This window comes from Felis catus, chromosome B2 (assembly GCF_018350175.1).
Source record: "Felis catus isolate Fca126 chromosome B2, F.catus_Fca126_mat1.0, whole genome shotgun sequence".
Taxonomy (NCBI): Eukaryota; Metazoa; Chordata; class Mammalia; order Carnivora; family Felidae; genus Felis; species Felis catus.
The window spans coordinates 131594005-131620000 of NC_058372.1; the positions used below are offsets into that span (position 1 = coordinate 131594005).

At 40.1% G+C, this 25996-nt stretch overlaps 1 protein-coding gene across 3 annotated transcripts in view; it reads left to right on the forward strand.

Annotated features, from left to right (window-relative positions):
• Nucleotides 1-25996, forward strand: part of GRM1 (glutamate metabotropic receptor 1) — a 462337-nt gene that overhangs the window by 384075 nt on the left and 52266 nt on the right. For all 3 annotated transcript variants that reach the window (XM_019831358.3, XM_045058172.1, XM_003986626.5), the window contains 2 exons: nucleotides 7448-7694; nucleotides 13050-13218. In XM_019831358.3, coding sequence (XP_019686917.1) covers nucleotides 7448-7694; nucleotides 13050-13218 — 416 coding nt within the window. The remainder of the gene's footprint in view (nucleotides 1-7447; nucleotides 7695-13049; nucleotides 13219-25996) is intronic.

Sequence of the window (25996 nt, forward strand, 5' to 3'; positions counted from 1 at the left end):
TAGTTGAATCCAAACACTGCAACACAAAGCTAGAGGTACTTTAAAAGGACAGACCATTGAAAGGAACTCAAAACAGGCCAGAATACCATTAGATCATGGAAGTCCCTTACATATGTAAAAGAAAGCATGTTTCCCATCACCCATAAAAAAGTAGAAGTGGTGCTATGAACATAGATATGCCTTCTTCAAGTTTGATAGAGGCCGAGAGGAATAGGCAAGGATTCTGAACCAGCAGGTTGCTGAGAAGAGAGTTGGTTCCTGATGAATTTTAACCACACTCTAACTTCCCACGGTGGTTAAAGCAGCCAGCTTCTGTAACATACTTTATCTCTCTGATTACCGGCCAAATGCTTACTGCAGATCTGCAAAGATTAGTTACTCCAGGGGGAGTGGTTTATAACTCCACGACAGTGTTTTTTGCCAGATCAATAATAAAGGCAAAGGCACATGGCAAGCTGCCCTCATTTTCTCTGAACTATCCCTGTGGTCCAACTAAATGTTACTGACTGGTCCTCAGCATCACTTAAACGCAGCAGCAATCGTCCTCATTTGTTTTTCATATACACCACAATTATTTGAAATAAGAACTAGCTAAAATGCAATTGTGTTTTGGGGGAATTGAAGGCTTGCTATATATTATCATTAATTTGCAGGGAGCCTACAGTTCACGTGTCATGTAAGTGGAGGGTTTCTTTCTTAACAATAGATTGTGATGGTGTATTTAGAAAAAATGTCTGTACTGCTCACATATGTTAAAACCAGGGGGTTTTAAGCAATAGAAATTCAACTAATAACAGTGATAATAACATATGCTCGATTAAACGAAGCTTCCTTTCTTCTCTTCCATCCTACATAGGAGTTAATTTACATTTTAACAAACTGAGCAGAAAATATTTTTTCTGTGATGTGAGCAGACAAAACTTTTTAGGGAAAAGTGGAAAATATAGAGTCAGAGGAAACAAAAATTCACAGATCCTAGACATGAACATGAACAAGCCTGGACAGTTGTGAATCTCATCACCAGTGCTCTCTGGAAAAGCATAAAGAAAATTTAGCAGCTCAGGTCTCCGAGAAAAATTGAGGGCACGTTAGTCCTTTGAGGTCATTATTTTTAAAATGACCTGATTAATCTTCCTTCAATTAATCTAACATTTGGGTCATTTAAAGGAATATGAATTTTCTTTTCTTTGATATGTTATCAGTATACAACAACACAGCCCCTTCTATTTTGATCTGAATTGAGATTTTATCCAGTCATGTATTGAGTATATAATGCTTTCAGATAGAGAGGCAATGCAGAGCTACAAATACCAAGAAATCAGAAGAATATTTTCTCTAGGAAAGTTATGTTTACCACTGTTTCCCAAAATGCTTCCTTGTTTTGTGATGATATAGAAGAATACTTTCTTTGTTTCTTTTTAATTTGAAGTTAATGCTGAGGGTCTATATTTGAAAAGGCAACATGACTAGATTTGTGCATAGTGGTGGGGTTCTAATGAAATAGAACAGCCACAACAAAAGTACTCTATTGGAGCTCAACATTCTCTCGATCTATTTTCTTTATCTTTTCACTTTGGGCATTCAATCTGAGACACTATTATTAAAAAGTCAGAAGGAGCACCTGGGGTAGCTCAGTCAGTTAAGAGTCCCACTTTGCGGGGGTGCATGTGTGGCTCAGTCGGTTGAGCTTCCGCCTTCGGCTCAGGTCATGATCTCCCAGTTCGTGAGTTCAAGCCCTGCGTCAGGCTCTGTGCTGACAGCTCAGAGCCTGGAGCCTGCTTCGGATTCTGGGTCCTTCTCTTGCTCTGCTCCTCCCTTGCTCATGCTCTGTCTCTGTCTCTCTCTCTCAAGAATAAATAAACATTAAAAAAAATTTAAAAACTCAGAAAAAAAAATCAAGCTGATTGTTTTTGCTAACAAATGTCTCGTCTGTCATGGGACTTCTCCAGCAGTTAGATAAAGCTGATACTTGCATGCATAGTGCCATTGAGCAGGAACCAGGTCTAGCTCTGGAGGCCACTGTCTCTGTACTTAACTAGCTATGTGACCTTAAGTTTGGGACCCCTGGGATTTCTGTGGAACAATGTATTTCTTTCCCAGATTTGAGTCGACTAAGAAGTAGACTCAGGAGCAAAACAGATGAGGATAAAATATGCTTTATTAATAATATGACTGTATAACTAGAAAACTCAAAAACTTTATTAAAAATTAGAATGAATAAATTAATTTGGCAAGCTTGAAGGACACAAGACCAAAATGCAACCATCAAGAGTGTTTTTACACACTGGCAATAAATAACTTCAAAAAAACTTTCAAATATACTGATCATTGCAGTATAATAAAAATGAAATACCTAGGTTCCGCCTACTGAAAAACTACAAAACGTTGCTGGGGTGAATTTAGGAAACTCTAAATAAATGAAAGCCTTCTAAATATGCTCTAAGTCATGATCTGGGCAGCAGTTCCATGGGTATGGACTTCTGTAAACATTTATTGATCAGTAAAGATTTCTGTGGTTTACCATATGTGAGTTATACATACCTCAATTAATTTTTTTCTTTTTAATTTAACAACAACAACAAAAAAAACTAACTGAAGAACAGAAAACCAACTGGATTAGGGGCATAGATTAGATATGTGGCCGAGATAGACTTGTCACTACTTGGTCCTGGAACTAGAGCAATTAACCTGTCTACCCAACTAGCAGGACTGCACAATGACAAGCCACATCTTCCCAAGGCCTGTGACTAACCAGAACCTTTGAGTACTGTCAGGTCATTGGCTCCAAGGGAGAGAGCAAAGGGAGGAGTTGAGCATACCCAGTTTCTTGTTGTCAGTACATCAATAACATGAATCACTCTTCTCTTCCCAGTAGGTGAGTCAAAAATCCAAGGTGATACTTAATAGGGAGTTTCTTCAACAGAAGCGTTAACTGAAGGGGAACACAGACGTTTCTCCCCAACTGTGACTTAACTTTAGTGTTCCTATGTGTAAACCAGTGATAATAAACTTATCTCATATAGTTGTGTAAAGAGTAAAAAAAGATAAGCTATGCGATTGGCTTTGCCAAGTACCAGTAAATGTAGAATTGGAAAAGCAAAGCATAGAAACTTCAGACGGGCAAGGGATCTTCGAAAGATAATCTGATACACTTGTGGCATTTTTTTTTAAATTGGAAAACCGAGACCCAAGGAGGTCTAGACCCTTATCTAAGTTCCATGGCTTGTGGGAAATGTACTGTTAATGTGTTCTAGCAGAACCGCCTGTGGGTTCCAGGTGCTCATGTGCCTGGTGCAGAGTTCTTTCTGCTACACCGCTCTACAGAGTAGCCATCCTATGTGGCAGCAGACAGAATCGCCAACCCTTGTCCCGACCACCGTGTTTTCTGAAACTGCACAGTCAGTTGCTACCCCCGTGGAGGCCCTGTGTGACGCCTCACTCAGGAAGCAATTTGTAGCCCTTATTGCACTGTAGCAATAGGAACAAGATTACTGCTTAGAATCAAGACAGCTATTTGCACAATCCACTCAAGTAGTTAGACAGGTATTCTTTTGAAGGTAAATAAACACAGGCAACTACAATTATTTTCTTCCATTTAGCATATTAGAAAAGGTAATGATTTAATGATACCCTAGTGGTCTGTAACAGTTAGCACACAGCAGAAAAAATGAATCATAAAAACCCCTTCTCACTAAAAACTCTGAGACTAGTGTTATGAAAAGGGACTAAACCCCAGGGAACCACCGTGTTTTCACCTTCCCACCAAGTGACAATATTATTAGTTTGGATTCTCTATTCACTGGTCGTGAAAATATAGGATTTGGGGGAAACGGGAAAACCTGTGACATATTCTGTTTGTTCAGTGATAGATCCTTGCAACATTACCTGAGACAGTTGCTATGGCAAAGAAAATGGTCCTGTAAAGGCCAATTTTCGGACTCTAATGTTGTACCTTCCCAAATGCTAGTTCATACTGAGCTGGGGTAGTAGCTAGAGAGAGAGTTCTTCCTGATGGTGGTACCTCCTTCATGTGCAGACAGAGCCAGTGGACTTTCAGGGTAGGGAAGTGCATGTGCTTGCTTCAGATTCACACAAAACACACAAGCTGTTGGTGTTTATTTTGGCAAGGGGTGTGAATTACAAACATTTCCTGAAAACATGTGCCTACTAGCCTCCTGGCTCTCTGTATGATAAATATTACCAGGATGGGCTTCTTCGTTATAGATTGCCGTTAGAAGATTGTGTCAGGACTTCTAGTCAGAGAGACAGCTGTGCACATCTAGAAGGATCCTAGGGAAAGCCTCAAACCAGCTTGACAATGATACTGGTGCACAGCAGATGCCCTCTCCTCAGCCACCAGAAAAGTGCCCTTTCTGTAGATTTCTATATCTGCAACCGCATTGCCACAGGGTGTAACAGAAAGAACAAGGATCAGGAGGGCATTTGGATACCTCTGCTCTTTCCTCACTTGTAAATGGTGAGATTAATGTCTATTTGGCGGGATTATCATGAACTCGTTATTTGAGCATTTATAAACAATCCAATAAATAGCAGCTAGTATTAAGGTGTGTATTTCCCATTAACATTAGATAAATTTAAAATTAGTTAAAATTGACAATAGTCTACTGATTTTTTATTATATATGTATGTATATATACATGTATTTTATATATGTAATATATTACCCATAATAACATCAGTAAATAGCTACAGTTAGAGGCTAGTGTGGCTCAAGAAATGTGTCACCGTTTGACCAGTCTGTCTTGTTTGCACCGGTGCTTCCAGAATAATATTGCTTCACTCTCAAAAGTGACCCAGTTTGGATAATAACTTATATGATCACCCTAAATAAGGTTCAAAAGGAAACTACTGATTTTCAAGAAATCCAGGAACAGTTACAGCCTCAATGCTTAGATATAATATGTCCACTAGACAAACCATGGCTTAAAAAATTTGTACTAGGGACACCGACATAATTTAAAAAATATATAATAAATCTTTAATGGCAGTTACCAAACAAAAACAACAAACCCAGTGGTCATAAGGCTTGCCCCTGATAAGAGAATTTTCCATGAAGAGCACCAGGGGTTTATTCTCATATTTTTCTGTACTTTGCTCCTGGGTTGACTTTAATAACTGCCACTTGAAGCAGGTGGTTTTAGTATTAACTAGGACCCTTTAAGTGGCTGCTGCAGTGAAGGTTAATTTTGCCTCTCAGTTTTTGTCTGTTTTTTTTTTTTTTCTTTCTTTCTTTACTTCCTGGTAACATATCTAATTCTAGTAGCTTTAACATATAGCTCTAGCACTTGGAAGTTTCAAACAGTGTTTAAAGCCTTGTTTAAAACTCACCAGACAGAGACACCTAGGTGGCTCAGTAGGTTAAGCATCCAACTTTGGCTCAGATCGTGATCTCATGGTTTGTGAGTTCAAGCCCCATGTCAGGCTCTGTGCAGACAACTCAGAGCCTAGAGCCTACTTTGGATTCTGTGTCTCCTTTTCTCTCTGCCTCTCCCCCACTCATACTCTGTCTCTCTCTACCAAAAATAAACATATAAATAAATAAATAAATAAATCTCACCAGATAGATGACATTAATTTATCTCCTTTATACCCTAATATAAAAGAGAAGGAAAGGAAATTGATGGTAAGAGCCAAGGGTTCTGGGTGACAGACATAAGTCACCATGTTTTAATGACTTAGCAGTTTTTGCAAGGATGTTTGCTTTCTGCTGTACATAACTTTCTATAGTTGTTCTGTGTAGTTTGATTTCAAAGCACTTTCTGCCTGTCATACTCTTTATTTCCTCTCAGAAAATATCCTTTCAAATGAGAAAATATTGCTTTAATAAATCACATTTTTAATAATTTCCTATTAAGCAACATTGGAAGATGAAGTAAAATTGAGTGTTTCCCCTCTTCAGCCTGGCCCCAGTATTTTTATCTTATGCTTAGGGTAGATACAAGTCCTATATCTTTTTCACATTTTCAACTATATCTAAGTAGTTAAGCTTTTTTTAAAAGTTTATTTATTTATTTTTGAGAGAAAGAGAGAGTAGAGAGGGGTGGGGGTGGGGGAGAGAGAAAGAGAAAGAGAGAGGGAGAGAGAGAAGATCCTAAACAGGCTCTATGCTCAGCATGGAGCCTGACACGGGGCTGGATTCATGACCTGGGATCATGACCTGAGCCGAAATCAAGAGTCAGATGCTCAACCAACTGGTCCACCCAACAGTTAAGCTTTTAAAAATAACTTTTAGAAATGTCTTATTTCATCTCAAGCTCAACATCAGTATCAAGACTCTTTACCTTCTCTTATAAGCACTCCAACCTTCTTTAACTTCTCTGCTGCTCTCGGGCTGGAACTTTAGTGTCCAGTGGCCTATCTAGGCTGGAACAAAGAGGTCATCTGGTTGGGGTGCAAGGGGCCTTGTGGTGTTCTCAGTCCCATCAATAGCTAAACTCACCACCTTTCCCACCTTCTGGCACCTGGAACACACACCATAGGCCTCCCACCCCCCAGAAAGGATCAGTCTGGGTGGGGGGAGGGGAGGAAAAGCCCACCGTAGACAAAAGTGAACTAAATACACCATCTCTCAATTATGCCAGTGATGTGTTTCAAATCGATTTTGTTTTACAAACCTGTTATTTTTTTTTCAACAAATCCAGTTGGTTTCTGAATTTCTCATCCATACATAAGTCCTCAAATTTACACTTCTGATATGGAGCTCATATCTAAGTCGATACTGTTCTTGTGAAACTCGTTTGGCAATTGGGGAACTTTAGATCACTTTTGACACAGGTGAAAATGATTGCAGGGTTTTTGAAATTCACTGGTAAATGTTAAATGTTAAAAGTAAGTGTCTAGTATGACTTTTCCATCAAGAAACAATTTACCTCGGTTTCCAATAATCAGCAAATCTGATTCAAATATTTCTATACTGTCAACTATATATAAGGAGAGATTTATACTATCTAGTTCTTACTCTGGATTTTTGTGGCCCTAGATATAAAAAAATTAGTCGAATCATCAAAAGAAAATATCAGGGCTTAGGTAATGCACAAACTGAGTTATTATAGATTGTGCATTGTCATAGAGGATATTAAAAATGTACCGTGATCTAGGGAGACTTTTAATATAAGTTTCTGTGAGCCAAGAGAGAATAAGAGTTATTTTCATTGCTCCTGAAGGATTTCCTTGCAATATTTGAAAGTTCTTTATTTTCACCTGTATGGAGTTTGTGTCATATGTTATAAAACCATTATTGAATTCAGAAAATAAAATTGAATAAGCTATTTGCAGCTAGAATTAGTGCTAGTCACAAGTACAAGGCTTGTACAAGTGGACTTGGCTTTTCCTTCCTCTGAGAGCCCTGAAAAGCATTTGAGAATAAAACACGTGTTCCGAGACCTCATTATTGCAACCTTGGTAGCTGTCTGTTTTTGTGTTGCAGGCAATGAAAGCTTAGAAGAAAACTATGTCCAGGACAGTAAGATGGGGTTTGTCATCAACGCCATCTACGCCATGGCTCACGGGTTACAGAACATGCACCACGCCCTCTGCCCGGGCCACGTGGGCCTCTGTGATGCCATGAAGCCCATCGACGGTAGCAAACTCCTGGACTTCCTCATCAAGTCCACATTCATCGGTGTGTCTGGAGAGGAAGTGTGGTTTGATGAGAAAGGGGATGCTCCTGGAAGGTAAAGCCATCTGTTCTGTATTGGGTTCAGATAACCGTGGGACCCTCTTCGAGTAGACAGATGGCAACTCTGGGCCCTTTGTTTCCATGGTTTCCAGGTGTCAGGAGAATAGATATGACTTAATAGATAAGAAGATAGGGCTAATCTCAGTTGGACGTTATGTCATAGAACATTGAAAACTTACTGGTAAACCCACAATCCTGTATTCTTCCAGTGGATCCCCCCTACCCAGATATCACCCCAGCCCTTCCCTCAGGATGTGTACAAGCCCAGGAAACTGGAAAGATGACACCTGGGTGGCAGGACCCTCTCTGGCAGTGCTAACACCAGACCAGCATCTCTCTGATTGATCGGTTGGAAGGCCATGCTGGTTGTGTAATATGCTTTTTTAAAGGCTTACTTATTTATTTTGAGAGAGAGGGAGAAAGTGAGCAGAAGAGGGACAGAGTGATAGAGGGGGAGAGAGAGAGAGAAAGAGAGAGAGAGAAAGAGAGAGAGAGAGAGAGAGAGAGAGAGAGAGAGAGAACCCCAAGCAGTTTCCACGCTGTTGGCGCAAAGCCTGATGTGGGGCTCGATCCCACAAACCATGAGATCAATACCTGAGCTGAGATCAAGAGTCAGACTCTTAATTGACTGAACCACCCAGGCGCCCCTGGTTGTGTAATATTTTAATAAGAGCTTAATATTTGAAGAGTACCAAATCCTCTTCACGTATCCCCTCTTCTCAGGCTAACTTATATTCCTGCTAATATGTCTCTTGAAACAAAACAAGAAAAAAGAATTTTCTTTCTGGTATCGAATCTTTATGGCTTCCAAAGAATCAAGAAGCAAAGAAAAATTAAACCTAACTAATATGTATATTTTCCCCCATATCATTTTATACACTGTTCTGCAACAGCTGCTTTTATAACATCAGTTAGCTCACATATGATTGGTAGGGAATGATGTCAGTTTAAAGTGCAGTTTTCCAGGCATACAAACAAACTGATGTTCGTTCACATGAATGTTTTTTTCTAGGCAAGGGATAATCAGAATCGCAGGGGAAGATTAAAGTCTGCAGCAGGAAAGAAAAAGGCCCTCAGCTTGGCTGCTATGCAGTATGCCCACAATCTTGTTTTTTTTTTTTTTTTCTTCTCTGTCTCTCTCTCTCATAAGACTTGTTATCTTTCAGTATATGATTTTACAGAATGAGAAATTTTAGGAAAGCATATGTTGTGCTAAAATGGAACATCAAATCATTTAATCCTCATTGCTATAGGCATATCATTATCCTCTTTTACAGATGAGAAACTGAGTGTCAGAGAAACTAAAAAACTCACCTAAATTCATGTAGAGAGTAGCTAGTAGAGGCAGTGCCGTCTGGATCTGAGGCCTATAATCTTTCTGCCATATCGCCCTGCCTTTTAGCTAATCCTAAAATTGGGCAAAGTTGCTGGCAGCCTTCTTAATGTCATTTCAGAGGTACCGTAAGAGACTATCTGACCCTAAATAATTCTTGACATATCTCTTCCTATCATGTAAGCTTAAAGTTCTGTGTTCAGAGAGTGCCTTGTGGGGATTCTCCCTGTGAAAATCCAACCGCCCTGGGAAAGATAAGTGATATAAGTAATTGTCAGCAATTACAATGATGGATTTATCAGATTCCTTTCAGGCTGCAGTTAGGTAGGAGATTTATATCAAAACGTGAGCAGGGTGGATGGAATGATTTAGGGCCTGGGAATGTGGAAAACTTCCAGGTGCTGGGCACCTTAGGAAACTGTACCAAAGGGAACAAGAGGACCTGGGATTCAGAGCACTGACCACTCTCCCCTTTAAGCGCCTGGTTGTAATCCTGGGTTCCACTGGAAACTGGGATCTGTACACTGTCAGATTTGGTATGGAAGCCTTCCTTCATGATTCTGTAAAAGGATATATACAATGTGCCTAGTACAAGGCCAGATGATTTTTTTTTAAGTTTGTTTGTTTATTTATTTATTTATTTATTTATTTATTTATGTTGAGAAAAAGAGAGTAAGTGGGAGAAGGACAGAGAGAGAGAGAGAGAGAGAGAGAGAGAGCGGGAGACAGAGAATCCCAAGCAGGCTCCACACAGCCAGCGCAGAGCCAGGTACAGCACTGGAGCTCATGAACATGAGATTATGACCTAAGCTGAAACCAAGAGTTGGATGCTTACCTGACTGAGCCACCCAGGCACCCCTCCAGATGCATTTTAGACACTCCATACATATGAGTTTCCTCCTGATCTCTTTATTTGTAAGTTATCCAAAATATAGGCACGCACTTTTAGCTGGTTTTTCCTCTGTGCAATTACATATTTAAATCATGAGCTTTCCTCTGGGTCCCTTTCCAAGGATCATTTCCTCATGCTTGAAACTGGTCATCTTAATCTGTGTTCAGTTTTGGTCTCAACCACCTCCCTCTGCTTCCACCCCCTCTCATACCACCATTCATGCTTTTGGTCCCTCTTGTAATTATTTTAGTTAATCATCGTGCAACATAAACTGAGTGCATTGAGAGGGTGCTATAAAATTGTAATTTACAGCATATGGATATTCCAAATAAATGCCAACACGCTGAGAAGAGACTCTAGGGTCAAGAGAAAAGAGCGGTGTTCATTAACACACATAGCACAGGAGAAGGCTCTGTTTAGTATCTCATGTTTTTCCCTTGGTATCTTTCAGTATTTTTTTTCCTCCAGCTTTTGTGACTTTTTGAAAATGTGTTTTCATACCAAAATATTACAAATTTTTCAGTTTCTAAATGCTAATGAAGTGTGAATTGGTCTCTCCTTTTGAAGAGCAAATGTTGAAATAAGTCTTAGGAAACTGATCTATAGGAAAAAGATACTCTAAAGCTGGCATTGCACCAAAGCCTTCGCTGAAAGTATGTATGGAAAGTCAATAACAATATGGGGTAAAACATAAAAATTAAGGGAAATAAAAATGGAAATTATTCACCAAACATTCACAGCAGGTTCTATAACCATAATGAGTTTAAAATGGAAACATTTTGGAGGTATATATTAGCATCATTGATCAGCAAGATGAATAGGGGCCGATAGCCCACAATCAATACCCACTTGGGTGTCACTCAGAGAGCCACTAAGAAGAACATGTGGGTATTGCTCAGCAACAAGAAGAATCAGAACTTTTATTTATTAGCCAAAAATCTGAACAACAAAGAGATGAATAATGTGCTCCAGGCGTGCCATTTTCCTTTCTCACGTGGTAAGGTCTCTTCTGGAAAATGAGGAAAAACTTCTTTCGCTCTCCCAGAGTCCCCTTTCCCTTTGGAGAAATTGCCAGAATTTGGATGTGGAGAAGTCACTAGCCACCCTGTGGGTGGCAGAATGTGTTTGCACGTTAAGAACAGGCAGGAAAGCCAACAAAGGATAGTAGTTGTCTAGATAAAGAACTAAGACATTTATAGCAAATAGGTTTTGGAAGCCAACTAAGGTTGACAATAGCTTCCTGAGAGTGCTGGACTGGGACTCTGAGTCTGCATAGGGTTTAGAGAGAAAGAATTCCAGAATGGATTAGGTAAGGGTGTGGGGGGTTGGAAGATGAGGAAGAGGAATGCATATCAGTTAATTGCCATCTATTTCCTGAGGTCCATCACAAAGAGCAAGAGACCATCCCTCTCTATTCTAGGGCAGCATGGTGGGAACTCTGCGTAGGTATTACAGCAAAGAGAATTCCGCCTTGCAAAACCAGAAAGGGAGAGTCAGACATACATTTTTGGGAAACTGCCAAATGAGTTATAGTTTACTCGGAGTAAAGAGCAACATGGAGAGAAGATTGAAGAAGGCCAGAGAATTTGCAAAGACTGAGAGAGAAATAGCTGTGCAAGTATAAAAATGTTCTCCAGTTTTCGTACAGTAATGGAAATAACTAGAGTATTTTAGGGCATTCATAGTAATACAAATATGAATGATATAGTGATATTGGCTTACGTATGCATTTGTCCCAGTTGTAAAATAGTTTTTTTTTACATGCCTTATGTCAATAAATCCCCACAAGAACCCTGTGAGCCTTTAAGCGGTTAGTGAAATTCCTAAGTAGTATAATCTACTGTTAAAATGTTAGAAAAGAGATTCTAGCTTATGCACTCTAATGCCAAGCCCTGTGCTCTTCTCATCGCATTGGAGAATGTTCTCCATTGCCCATGCTGGAAAATGATGAGGTCTGGCCCCCAAAGCACCCTCTGGCTGCAGTGTGAGTTTCTAAATGTAGATGTTGCCATAGTGTACCATTGCAGCATTTGAAATAACTGAAGTAACTGACACCGATTATTTGGATTCAGAAATGTTTGTCCTAATCAGGGAAGAGACCAGTTTAAATGTCAGTGCTCAAGATGCTAAATCCCCAACATCCTTGTTAATTAAAGCTGCTGTTTCTCAGATTTCTTGCTTTATTAGCACCTAAAATAGGTTCCAGACTTGGTAAAACTCACTTCTTTTGATCCAGTGTAATGAAAATGGCAACCGAATGTGAAAAAGAACATTAGAATGACAGTAATCAAGTTAAGAGATTAATAGTCTCCGGGCGCCTGGATGGCTCAGTCAGTTGGACGTCTGACTCTTGATCTCTGCTCAGGTTATGATCTCATGGTTTGAGATGAAGCCCCCACATCAGGCTCTGCGCTGACAGCATGGAGCCTGCTTGAGATTCTCTCTCCTCCTCTCTCATTCTGCCTCCCCCTGACTTGCATGCACACTCTCTCTCTCAAAAGAAATAAATAAACATTAAAAAAAAGAAATTGGGGTGCCTGTGTGGCTCAGTCAGTTAAGCGTCTGATTTCAGCTCAGGTCATGATCTCGCGGTTTGTGAGTTTGAGCCCTGTGTGGGGCTCTGTGCTGACAGCTCGGAGCCTGGAGCCTGCTTCGGATACCGTGTCTCCCTCTCTCTCTGCCCCTCCCCCACTTGCACTCTGTCTCTCTCTCTCTCTCAAAAATAAATGGACATTAGACAATTAAAAAAGAAAAGAAAAGAAATCAATGTTCTCAAGAATCACGACTTGTTCAAAGAATAACTTAGTGAATAATGATTTGAAGGAGATGATAATCAATTCAACACACATAGGATTAGTTTTGAATAGAATAAGCAGAGAGAAAAGTGCAGGAGTAATACATTCTTTAGCAAATATGGACAATACACAGAGACTAAAGAAGGAAACACACATTTTGGAAAATTGGGAGAAACATTAGAAACAAACGAAAATATTGACAAGCGTTAGGCCGTGAGATAATTCTAGCTTTTTTATCTCCCTTCTCTCTATGACATCTGTTTACCAAATTTCTTTGTTTTCTAGATCATGTCCATATTGTCCAAGGCACATGTGTTGTTTTCCCTGTAGGTATGATATCATGAACCTGCAGTACACCGAAGCTAATCGCTATGACTATGTACATGTCGGAACCTGGCACGAAGGCGTGTTGAACATCGATGATTACAAAATCCAAATGAACAAGAGTGGAATGGTGCGGTCTGTGTGCAGTGAACCTTGCTTAAAGGGTCAAATTAAGGTAAGCTGACCACAAAAGCTTTCTTAGACAGAATGAGGCCTCCTGCATGGACTACAGAAAGAAAAACAGACATTTTTCTTAGACAAGCCTGTCCAGAAGGGATATACCAGGCTTACTGTTTTTGTTCTTGTGTTTAGCTAAAATTGGAAAAACAAAGGAAGATTAGGAAATGAAATAGGCAAACCATTCGAATATTGGAGAATAGTCCTTTGAATCGCAATGATGAGCCTGACCCTTCAGTTTAATCTAGAAAGGGAAGGGACAAATACTTGAATATAAAAATTGAAACAGAAGTAAATGTGGACACCAAAACCAACGTACCGCTTAGTCATAGTTCTAGCTATTGTTAAAGAGAGCAGAAGCTGAACAATACTAAGTAAGCACGTAATTAACATAAAAGAAGCTGCAAGGAGCTAACGCAGAAGCTGCTTATCATTTCTCTTTTCATCGCCACGTTCTTTGATTTTCCTGAAACCGACATTTTCTAGCCAAGAGAGAGTCCTCACTTCCTAGTTATTCTTAGAAGCTTTTTTATCAGCCTGGGGCAAGTGAGGAACCACGATATTGCTGTATGCATAACAGTAGAGTAAATAAACATCAAATATCGAACATTTGGCTGGACGTGCTAGAGAGGATTCTCAGTGAGGAAGGCATGGGAACAGCGCTTCTCTGTATCTCATGCTATTTAAAACCACACTGGATGATGCACTAGGAAATGGAGTGTAGGGAAGTGATCGCCAACTGGCAAGAGTATGGGTGAAATGACCTGGTAGGTCTTTCCCCTCTCTAATTTTCTGTGATTCATCTCTGGGAGCAGACAGACTGTCACATAAATGTCACACAGCACAGCTGGGCTGGAGGCGGTACCGGGTGAGGCACTGGCCGTCTGGCCATGCCACCATGCCACCTGCCATTCTCATTCTCAGGAGCTGGGGAACCACCCCTGTAGGAAGAAGCCCTGAGTAGTACACTGAGGGATCTTGGAGCAAGAGTGTAGTCATGAGTGGAAGTGCTGGTGCAGAAACTGGAAAAGCCCAGCCTCTACTGGTCAGTGAAAGCAGAGGATTTGGAAGTTGTAACATCTTTTTTTTTTTTAATTTTATTTATTTATTTTGAGAAAGAGCAAGAGAGAGAGAGAGAGAGAGAGAGAGACAGAGAGAAAGAGAGAGTGTATGTGGAGGAGGGACAGAAAGACAGGGATAGAGAAAATCCCAAGCAGCCTCCACACTGTCACTGTCAGAGCAGAACCTGACATGGGGCTTGAATTCACAAACTACAAGATCATGACTTGAGACAAAATCAAAAGTTGGATGCTTAATCAACTGAGCCACCCAGGTGCCCCAAGCTGTAACATCTTTTGAAGAGCTGTCCTGATGGACTCCAACTCTCAGGGATCCCAACCACTTTGAGGAAGAAACAAACTTCTGAGATAATTTACCCTAGTTGGTTTGTCTGATTGATTGCATTTTATGATTTTTTTAATCAGAACATAGTTGACACACAATGTTACATTAGTTTTATTCACCCTAGTCTTAAGTATCTTGTTCCTTCTATGCAGATGTGATATTAAAATTTTTTAATATTTATTTATTTTTGAGAGACAGAGAGAGAGAGAGAGAGAGAGAGAGAGAGCGAGTGGGGGAGGGGCAGAGAGAGAGAGAGAGAGAGAGAGAGAGAGGGAGACAGACTCTGAAGCAGGCTCCAAGCTCTGAGCTGTCAGCACAGGGCCCTATGCGGGGCTCAAACCCATGAACCATGAGGTCATGACCTGAGCCTAAGTCGGATGCTTAACCGACTGAGCCACCCAGGTGCCCCCAGATGTGATATTAAAAGTACTTAATAATTGCCATGCCAACTAACTGATCAGAATGGACTCCTTCTTGGCTCTGTGAGAAGGTGCTGGAGGCATCCCACCAAGCCGAGAGTTAGTCCTTGAATGGTGGGAAGATTTGGGCAAGGAGTCCTGTAAGGCAGGAGTAGTGTGGGGCATTCAGGAAGCTCAAAGATACCATGAGTTTGCACTCTGGGCAGAAGTATTTCAGCAGTGTAAGCATGGTTGCAGCCAATCCAATGTGTACAGGCTGTAGGTCAGCAAGGCTGCTCGCCAGGAATCCCATTTCTGATTCTTGTCCCAATAGAATTCTTCCATATGAGGCTGTCTGATGGTTTAAACTCCAGAGGCCCAAAGCTTCCTAATTGTTGCTATGAGATGCCAGACCACTGGACTCTAATTTTGTCATCCTTTCTGGATGGCGGGGAAAATGGGACATCTGAGACAGAGGTCATACTGCGGGGACAATGTGAATCAAGGGGTATCACATGTGTGACTCAGGCCTTTCCAGCTTGGGTGGGAACATTGTCTATGCTGCAAACAAGTACTGTAAAACGTTATGGAACTACAAAGTTGGTGTTTTTCAGAGTATAAGAAAAACAATCAAGCAAACAAACCATGGCAAGAGAAAACAAATCATTCCAAAGATTCCCTGAACTCCAGCCCCCTTCCACAATTCCCTGCTGTTACTGTGGTTACTGGTAGGCCATGAATGGGGACTCGCGTACCATGTGGATTCCCATTTGTACCTTTCAGAAGAAAGGCCTTTCCTCCCCAGGTTCACAGGAAAGGCTGTCATACATCTCTATGCCTAGATACTAAAGTATTTCTGGCTTCACGTTTGCATTACGCCCATGCAGTGTTTGTTATTGAAGGAGATCCCAGAAATCATCGCGGAGCCATTACAGAGCACTCGCTATAAATGCAAATCTCTCGGGGTCTAATTTTAGAAATATTGTGTACCCTGCAGGAAGAAAATATGCCTGTTCTCAATGGCACCTGGAGTGGAGGTGGGGGGGGGTGTGGAATGTTTGTTTGTTACCCATAAGCACCATGGGAGGTATGCAAACAAATGAAATCTGAATCCCATTTACCAAATGATCGCACTTATATTCTCACACCACCAATTTGCCACCCACCAGGCCCAGGATGCAAAGAGCCAGATCCCTCAGTAGCCACCACAAAGACAGGAGAGAGGCAACATAGAAGGTGATTATAGGACTTGCACTGGTATTCACTGGAAAGCATAATGCTTAGAAAGGGATTATTCATTTTAAATATAGAATGCCATTTAAAATGCTAAAATAAATTATTTGACTTTTTAAACGATAACCCATAGAGCTTTCTTATGGTAATTTCCCTTGAAGTAGTTAAAAGTAGTTTTCTTATGTTATCGATTCTTAGAAATCTACATATAATGTCTTATAAAAGCAGAAATTTCTTTTTAACCATTCCAGAAACACAGTTAAGTAAAATCAAACTTTTTATTGATGTGTGTTTTATTAGTCAGGGTTCAGTCGGGGAAAAAAGAACCCTTGCCAGGTTGTTTGATAGATTGGTTATAAAAGTAAAAGAGGACATCAAGCCACCGCAGAGCTGAGTAACAGCAAGAATCATCCTCACTCCAGGCCAGAGGGACACAGGGAGGAGTCACAGCTGCTCCTGAACTGCCCCCTGAAGCGAGGAGGAGAGGATACCTTGGCTTCCCCTCTCTCCCTCGCTTGAGTCTCTCACTAGGTCCCTGCATTTGGCCAACTTCATCCAGAAGACATTGGCAAGAAAGCCCGGACAGTGTAGTTCACAGGTTTCTTCAAAACCTTAAAACTAAGCACTGCCTAAGTGCTAGTGCATTACTGGGAAATGGAATTCTCAGATGTAAGAGTGAAGGGAAAGGGAAAAGGAGACACGGAAGCACGGAAGCCCCTGCCACCACCACCACCACCACCACCACCATCACTAAAGTGATGCTTTACTGAGCAGGATGCCACTTCACTGAGTATAACCGGTCATTCAACCTCAGAGAGATCTCTGGGTGGGCCACTTGGAGTAGCTACTGGAGCAAGGAGGGGGGAAAAATGTGTGCGCCTATGCCGTGCCATTTTCTGTTTCCTGTGGACAAAGTTTACTCACAGGAAGTAGTATCATCTGATCCCTTTAGACAACTATTGGGAAGCCAGAATCTATGTCTGGTCCCACGGTCCTTTTTCAGATCTAGAAGCAGTTGGGTCCCATGCGGTCTGGTCTGGGCTTCTGCTGTGGTGACTGCAATGGAGGTAGCTGAAACCCAGTGACGGAGTCATGGGAGAGACAGTTGGACACGCCAAGAAAAGAGACAACAGTGATAGAGACTGAAGTATGGGTTGCAGAAGTGTCCAGGACTTTCCAAGAGCCAGTGGCCAAGGGCCTGAGAGAGAGGCTAGGAGAAGAGGATCTAAGGCAGCACACAAAGTGTGGACAGTGAATCTGCAGTCAAACACCAACAGCCTGCACATGTGGTGATCTCCTGTACCAGGCCTGCAGCCATTTTCCTTGGTGTGGTGAAGAGCCAAGAAGGAGTGGGAAGGTGAAGGCAGCAGTGAAAGGAAGGAGAAGGGAGGCAATAGAGGTCAGGGATAAATATTTTTCAAGCATATTCTTGTGCAAGAACAATAATAGATACATTATAGTCACCATTTTAATGATTCCTTAAAATAACACTTTTAAAGCAGATATTGTGGCCCCCATTATACAGATGAGGAATCTGAAGCCCAGAGAGGTTGAGTCATTTGCCCCAAGCTCTCTCAAGCTAGAAAGTGCCAAAGCTGGGATCAGAACCAGCCCAGAGCTCTGATCACCTCACTGCCTCGTGTGGTTCAATTGCCTGTCATTAGATGAACTGGTGTATTTCCTACTAATGCAAGTTTCAGTTGCTAAGCTTTATTTTCTCAGGAGTTCACAATAAAATTATAAATAGAGATGCACTTTAACAGGGAACAGAATCTAGAATTGAAGATGCAGTATTAGTGCGGGAGGTTGGGAGAGCTTAATAGAGGCAGGGAATCCGGCAGAGATGTCGAGGGAAAAGATCCTGCAGATTGCTTTCACTGGCCCCTATTCTTTCCTTTCCTCTCTGTCTTCTTTTTTTTTTCTCCCCTAAGTTTGTCTGTGGGTTCTTTGCTTTAAGAGGATTATTTGGGGGCTGGGATTTGGGCATGATGAATGGACAGCACTGATTCTTCCTGTTCTCACCCGGCCAATCAAAATAAAATTCTGAAGTTACATGAATGTAATAGAATAGATCACAAATATTTCCCGATTTACACAGGCCATATTGCCATATAGTGAAATATACCTTACGTACATATAGAAAAGCCCAAGTACATGTATCTTACAAACTACAGACTTTGGAATTAGGTTAACTAATTTCCTTTCAAGAGATAAGTCTGATTCTTTCCTATTTCTTGGTATTTTCTATTGGAAAGATAAAAATTTAGTTTCAAAGGTGTTGGCAGGGTGGACCTCAGACGGTTACTTAACTTATACCTGCTAGGATCCCTTGTTCAGCTTCGGCTTCCTGCATCACCCTGAGTTTCCCACTCCAGTTAGATCAGCAAAGAGGCCAAACCACCGATTTGTTGAGTATCAAACTAAAAGGGACATGTTCATTTTCATTGTGATCCCAGACTCCTTCAAAGATGGAAGGAAGCTAGGACAGTCTATTAAGAAACCATTAACCATTGACCTTTAATTGGAACTATGTATCCTTAGATTTAATAATACCATAAGCATGATTAGGTAACGCTACTAGAGGAGTTTGACTCTAGGTTTTTCTGTTGGTAAGTATAGCTACTTGGCAGATGTTGTCAATGTAAAAATCTTATCATTTCTAATAATACCCTTCTTTTAAAAATATAATGGCTAATATTAATTTTCACATTAATACTACCACCTGTCAACATAGGCCAGTGATTAAAAGGCAGCCACTTGGTTGTAGATCTGATAGCTTAAGACTGCAGAGATTAAGGATGAGAGCCTCACGTTCCAGAATGTTTGTCTTCTTTAGCAACCTAAGATCATCCCTTTAATGCCTGCTGTGAACTCATTCTTTCTGTAGCCTCTTTAGCATTGTTTTCCTCTTCCTCTGTACATTTTCCAGCTCTTGAAAGAACTCTTTCTATATTTATAGTTGCTTACTTGGCCCAATTCCAGCATTATCCGGTAAGGGATGCTGTCCCTCTGAAAGACTGGATATCTATTTTGATCAAAATTGTCAAGCAGTTAGTACTACCTTCCCTTTCTTAATGATAAATAAATAAATGAGATAAGGTTAAATTTTGTATGATAGAACATATATGATTTGCCAACAATCCTTCCTGTTACTTTATGCAGAAATAGTTACAGGCAATAGATGTGTCTTGGGTCCATGCTCTCCAGTATCAAGGTTGAGAAGAAAATGCAGTCACATTATAATGTGTGTACTCCAGGTAATAACACATCTGCCAATATCACAGTTAAATATCCTCAGGGAGAAAAACAACTTTAATGATGTGATAGAATATGAAACACTGTATTATGTGAAATCAGACAGATGAACTTTGAAAAGTGTTATCATTCCATTTGTTTTGCAATGATGGAAAAGTTGCAAAATTTTCATCAAAATATAAAATAACCAAAAACAGGCTTTAACACCATTTCCGGGTAATTCACCATCTGATGAGATACTGGCCCTTTGATCTCAATACCCGGAATTGGAAGTTAGGGAAATGGGGTGCGCTCTTCTTCCCCCTTCCACTCTACTTACTCTCACATTGAATCTGAGTAGCGCACCTGCTGATTTTCTTCTAGGTCACGTTATGGATCACGCTTGACAGATTATTTTATATTCAGTTTTTCCATCTGCAGTTGCTCCACATTCAGAGTTCAAAGTGTGTCAATTGCCCTTCTTTATACTTCTAGCTATTTTTGTTTTTATATGATGGGCTATAGCATTTGGAATGGTTTCATTCTCCTCCAGTGCCTCCTCAAAATTGCTCAGCTATGTCCTCTTCCCTCCATGGCAGTAGGAGGAGGAATTTTGTCTTGAATTTGGTGTCAAGAGAATCATTTTAGACTGAAATCTACCTCAAGCAAACGTGCTCATGGTGCAAACAGTCATTACTGTCTGGTCACGACGTGGCTTGCGTGTGCATGTCAGGTCCCCACCACCCAGCCCATTCAACCCCATCAGCCTGGACCGTCCAGAGAGTTTTCAGAGTTATTTCATGACGGCTAACTGTGAATTATCTTTGAATACTTCCCATATCTGTAATGAGCATTTTTATTTTGGTTCAGCTTTTTCCCTATTTGCTCATAATTTTGATCTAGTTAATATTTCTCTCCTTTTCTCACTTTCAAACATGAAAGAAAACATTAAATTGACCACTTGTATAGCCACCAGCCACATTTAGTAATTGTAAATCCTTCACTCTGTTTTTTCTCACCTTACCCTTTCTCTTTCTTTCTTTCTTTCTTTCTTTCTTTCTTTCTTTCTTTCTTCCTTTCTTTCTTTCTTTCTCCCTCTCTCTCTTTTACTCTGTCCTATGTTCTCCCTGAGCCATTTGAAAGTCAGGTGCAAATATCACGAAACTCGATATCTTAATACCTCAGCTTATGTTCTGTAAGAATAAGGATAATTCTCATATAGCCATAAGAGGAGTGAAGAAAGTTAGCAATAATATCATCAACCACAACTGTCCCATCCACCTCTGCTTTCTCTCGGTGTGAATCAAAGCAAACTACCCATTTAAACTGTTCACAGTTAATGTAGCCATTCTGGCAACCAGAGAAGTGATGATACGGTTCGTCCATTATGTAATTCTTTCAAAATTCCACTGCAGGATGGCAAGATCTGAATATAAATTGCCCACATGAATATAAAAAACTCCTTATCTGAGAAGCCTGTGATTACATAACATTGATGTGATCTCCCCGGGCAACTAAAAATATATTGGCTGCAATTTTGAAAAAAAAAGAAGACAAAATGCTTTGTGTGTGTGTGTGTGTCTTCTTGTGCATGTGAAAACATGAATACCATAGTCCCTCTGGATGAGGAAGAAGCTGTAAGCACTGGTCATAATGAGAAATTCTGTGGAATTATTAATTTATCCATAGCTACTTTGAGTAATATCTACATCTTCACCGCTTGTATGTTGACCAGACTCTGTTTACTGAAGCTGTTGGTGATCACCTTAGCTTCAGACCCAACCTATCGCCACTTTTGGGCAGATAGCACCTGATAGGTGCTGCTGCTAAATGACATGATACTGGACAGTGGCAGTGGCAGACCCATTTGCTTTTGTAAGTAAACATTTATTGAAGTATAACATACATACAGAAAAATAGAGAAGGAAGTATGAGTATGCAGCATACCAACTCTGTTCTAGCTGTTCCCTCTGCCTAGAATACTCTTCCACTGGATATACTCAGGGCTTATACCCTTTCCTTCTCTCAAGTCTTCACTTAAATGGCAATATCTTAGTGATGCCTTATCTAATCACCAAATGCAAGATTGCGATTCCTTATTCCAGGCACCCCTAGGACCACCATGAGGCAAATGAGGTGCCTAGTGCCCAGGATTTAGGGAGGCACTCACTCTCGAGGTTGTGCAAGTGCAGGGTACATACTTACACAATGCTGAGGGTGGGTGTCTCTTTAAATTTGCTCCCTAGGTGCTACACTTGCCTCACCTTGGTCCCTGCCCTGCACCTTATTCCTCTTTCTCCCTTTAGTTTTCTCAAAACCCTTCTCTAGAATAATAGCTCCTCCTCAGGATGGGGATATTATCTGTTTTATTCACTGACTATGTCTAGCCTTGACATGGTGCCTGGCACATTATATGCACTTTAAACGCATGTTGTAAGAGAATGAGTCAATAATTGAATATATATGTTCTGCATAAGCATTTCATTCCTCTATCAGTACACTTAACACATTATATTAGATTTTGAGCTCCTTAACACCAACAATTGGGTTCTTCAATAATTTATCCCATGCATAGCACCATGTCTGACACACTGGCCACTAAACAAAGGTTGATTAATTGAATATATATCTACCAGGCTCTGAGATATAATTTTGTTTCTCCACATAACATGTCATCGCCTTAGCAGCCATTGTTACACTAGGAGGGCCTGCCTTTTGAAAATACCTGCAGATAACAAGACTGAGATTTGCACAAGATACCAATCCCTTCTGCAACGGCTTCCTCATCTACAGAACGCACGTAATTAACTCCACTGCGTTGAGTGGCTATGAAGGGTTAGTGTAATTCTGTACAGAGGTCCTAGCAAAAAAACCTGACTTTATATATGTCCATTCTTGTGATGATTTTAAGATTTTATTTATTTATTTTGAGAGACAGACAGACAGAGAACAGAGAATCCCAAGCAGGTTCTGCACTGTTAGCACAGACCTGATGCGGGGCTCAAACTCATGGACTGTGAGATCGTGACCTGAGCCAAAATCAAGAGTCAGATGTTTAACCGACTGAGCCACCTTGGTGCCCCATTCTTGTGATGATTTTATATTCCCATGCCATTTTTATTATATTTTCCGTATAACAAATTGCAATGTAGGGATTTTAATTGATATTTTGTATTTACTTTTTGTAGGGTTTTCATCCCTTACTCTTCTTTTCCTTTCTTTGAATTCATTTCTGTTTCTTCTGTTTATGTCATAGTCTATATTATTTTCCTCTTTTCATCCGTCTACATTATTGAGAAATTAATATGGGCCAAGAATTATACTAGTGATGCAGATGGGCTGGGTCTGAGGATCCAGGGGAAGGTCCCACAAGACCAGCCAAAAGGGTCCTTGACTTCACACAGGATAGAAACCAAACACCAGCAAGAGAAAGTGGAAGAATTTATTAAATAGCCTGAGTGACAGAGAATAGCAGACAGAGTGTCGGGGAGACTTGAAAAGGAAAGGCGAATGAGTCTCATCATTGCTTGGGGTTAGGGGTTCATATTAGAAAAGGGTCTAAAGTACATGTTTCTTCAGGAATCCAGGGTAGAGTCCATTCAAAGGTGAGTATGAGGTGTACAATACGTATTATTCCATACATTACTGAAGGTAGGAGTATTGATGCCAGTATCAGCCAAGGTTTGTTTGCAGTTAGTGTCCTGGAACATGTTTGGAATTTGGCTCTTCTTAGGTGTTATCAGGTATTTGGGGCCTAGGACAAATTTCAGAGAATGATTAACTTTCTTACTTTCCCCTTGAAGTGAGAACATAGCTTCATTGGCTTATTCAGAGGCAAAATATGGAACATGAGTAAATGGGGCCTAGTAGAAAAACAGCAGAGATGGAACTTTTCTTTTTCTTTTTTAAAAAAATATTTGTTTGTTTGTTTGTTTATTTATTTTGAGAGAGAGAGAGAGACAGCACAAGCAGAGGAGGGGCAGAGAAAGAGGTTGAGAGAGAATCCCAAAAAGCCTCCACACCATGAGCACAGAGCCCAATGCCAGGCTCCATGTCACGAACCGTGAGCTCATGACCTGAGCTTAACCAAGAGTCAGATGCTTAACTAGGTGCTAAACTAACGGAGCCACCCAGGTGCCCCAAGATGGAGCGTTTCTAACATGGAGTCCCTTCAGCTTTAGTACCTCACTAGTACAGGGAATGCAAAGGAAGCTCAACCATGGCCCATTCCTTGGAGGAACTCCGTGTACCTGGAGAAAAACATCAGCCATTAAGTTGATTGGGGGGCAGGGTTAGCTCTTCTCTCTGGTAGCTGATTCTCCTCCAGTCCTGATTAGAGTAGACTCAATTTCTTTATTCTGTTTAGTCTTTTAGGCAGTTCTCTTCTGAGGAAAATTTTCTCTGTTTCCTTTGATTCACAGTTACCTTTCCTTCATTATTTTCTCTTGATGCTATTTATTTTCTTATGTTCTTTTTTTAAATAAAACCTTAATTAAAAAAAAACCCATTTCACGTACTTCAGAAACTGAGTCACAGAATGAACACTTGCTTTCCTATTGCATAAATCTTTTAAGACTCCTACAGTGTGTATGTAATTGAATAATGGCATTGCGTGTACCAGCAGGTCACCTAGTCTCACTAGCAATCAACAGCACTGTGTACGCAGGATCTAGAAAGAATCAAAGCAGGCTCGGGGCCTTAGTAAGCCTTGGTCCTTCAAGGGCAGTTTCAGTAAAATATCACAACTGTTGTTGTGACTCAGATCTATCATAAAAAGTATTTTCTGTGACAAAAGTGAAAAAATACTTTATTCAGTTATTGGGTGTATACTACAGTAGTCTCCTCTTGTTTGTGGGGAATATAATCCAGGACACCTCCCTCTCTATGGATGGCTGAAATACCAAATAGTACCAAACCCGTAATATATGTTATGTTTTTTCCTAGACTTATATACCTATGATAAGGTTTAATTTATAAATTAGGCACAGTAAGAGATTAACAAAAGTAACTAATAATGATGCCACTGTACATGCGAAAGAAATATTAGTAAGCCTGACTCATATAAAAAAACAAACTATAAAAATAATCAATAATATGATTTTGATTTGAATATCTGAAGGAGATTTGAACATAAATTACAGACAACAATATTTTAAAAAACTGTACCTAAATGAAACATATCTACCATATGGATATGAAAAAAGCTAGCGGACAAAATCTAACTTGTAGTAATGAAATGCCAACTATATTTTAGCTCTTAGAGAATCGTAAATAAGGCCCTGTTTGAAAGGATTTACTGCTCCAGAAATACTGTCTGAAGCTTGTAATGTTGTACCTACCCTTGAGAGTATTGACACAGATGGACTTTGGACTTGTGGAGAAAGGTGACATTCTAAATGGGAAATTATGTTCATTCTTTATGAAAATGTATTTATTTGTTTGCTATATGGTTCCACGTGAGAGCCATGGGTTAACACACACCTATAAATATGCACACGCACACGCACACTCACACACATTCTGTCTTATCTCTCTTTCTTTAAACTGTATTCTCTAGGTTACTCCTTGCGCAAAGCAAGTCAGATGAAACACAAATTTGATGATGTTTCTAGTCTACTTGAAACCTCCCTCCAAAACAAACAAACAAAACAGAGTTATGTGGACATTAATGAGGACACAATGAGGAGTTGGCACAGAAGCTCTGTCCTCATTTGACAGACTTATGTAAGAAATTATTAACAGACAAAGTTAAGTGCAGAAGCAAGGACCAGGGACGAAGTGAATGCCTGACTAAAGAGCTTATGTTGCAAAGGTATTGGGGTTGGGAGGCACTAAACTTTGAGTGGCCTAATTGTATGTTTTAAAAAGATTCAAGTCACCACCCACTGATCACCTACTGTGTGTTTTGGGTACAAATCTATCCCTTGATGACAATGATCTGAAAACAATGAGCTGGCTTGGTCCCTTCTCTTGAGGAGCCCACTGGCCATTCCCGTGATCTAGGAAGCTCTGCCTGTTAAGAAATTAGAGAAAGAAGAAGTAAGAGTAAGAAGTAAGTAAGTAAGCGCAAGAAGAAATTAGAGCATGTTGTATAATTAAAAGACAGGGCCCAGAATTCAAGTGTAAAGTGTTAAAATCTCAGTCTAGAGGGGTGACTGAGAGATGGAAAAGACAAATCAGATATTATAGACATTGTATGCTAAAAGTACACATACTTGGTGGCAGAATAAAGAAGACATAAAAAAAACTGCACGTGAGCAGCTTCATTTTTTATCATTAATAAATAATGATATAATTATGTTTTATAATTTGATAATGATATAATTACATAATTTTATAATATTTGTATAATTATAATTTTATAATTGTTAATTATATAATTGATTATATACCTTTATATAATTAATAGTAAAGGTATAAGTTAATCATTTATTCATTCATTTATTCAATCATTTAAAACCTAATTTTAAAGACTTTCCAAGAGTCACTCATAGGATCTACCTTCAC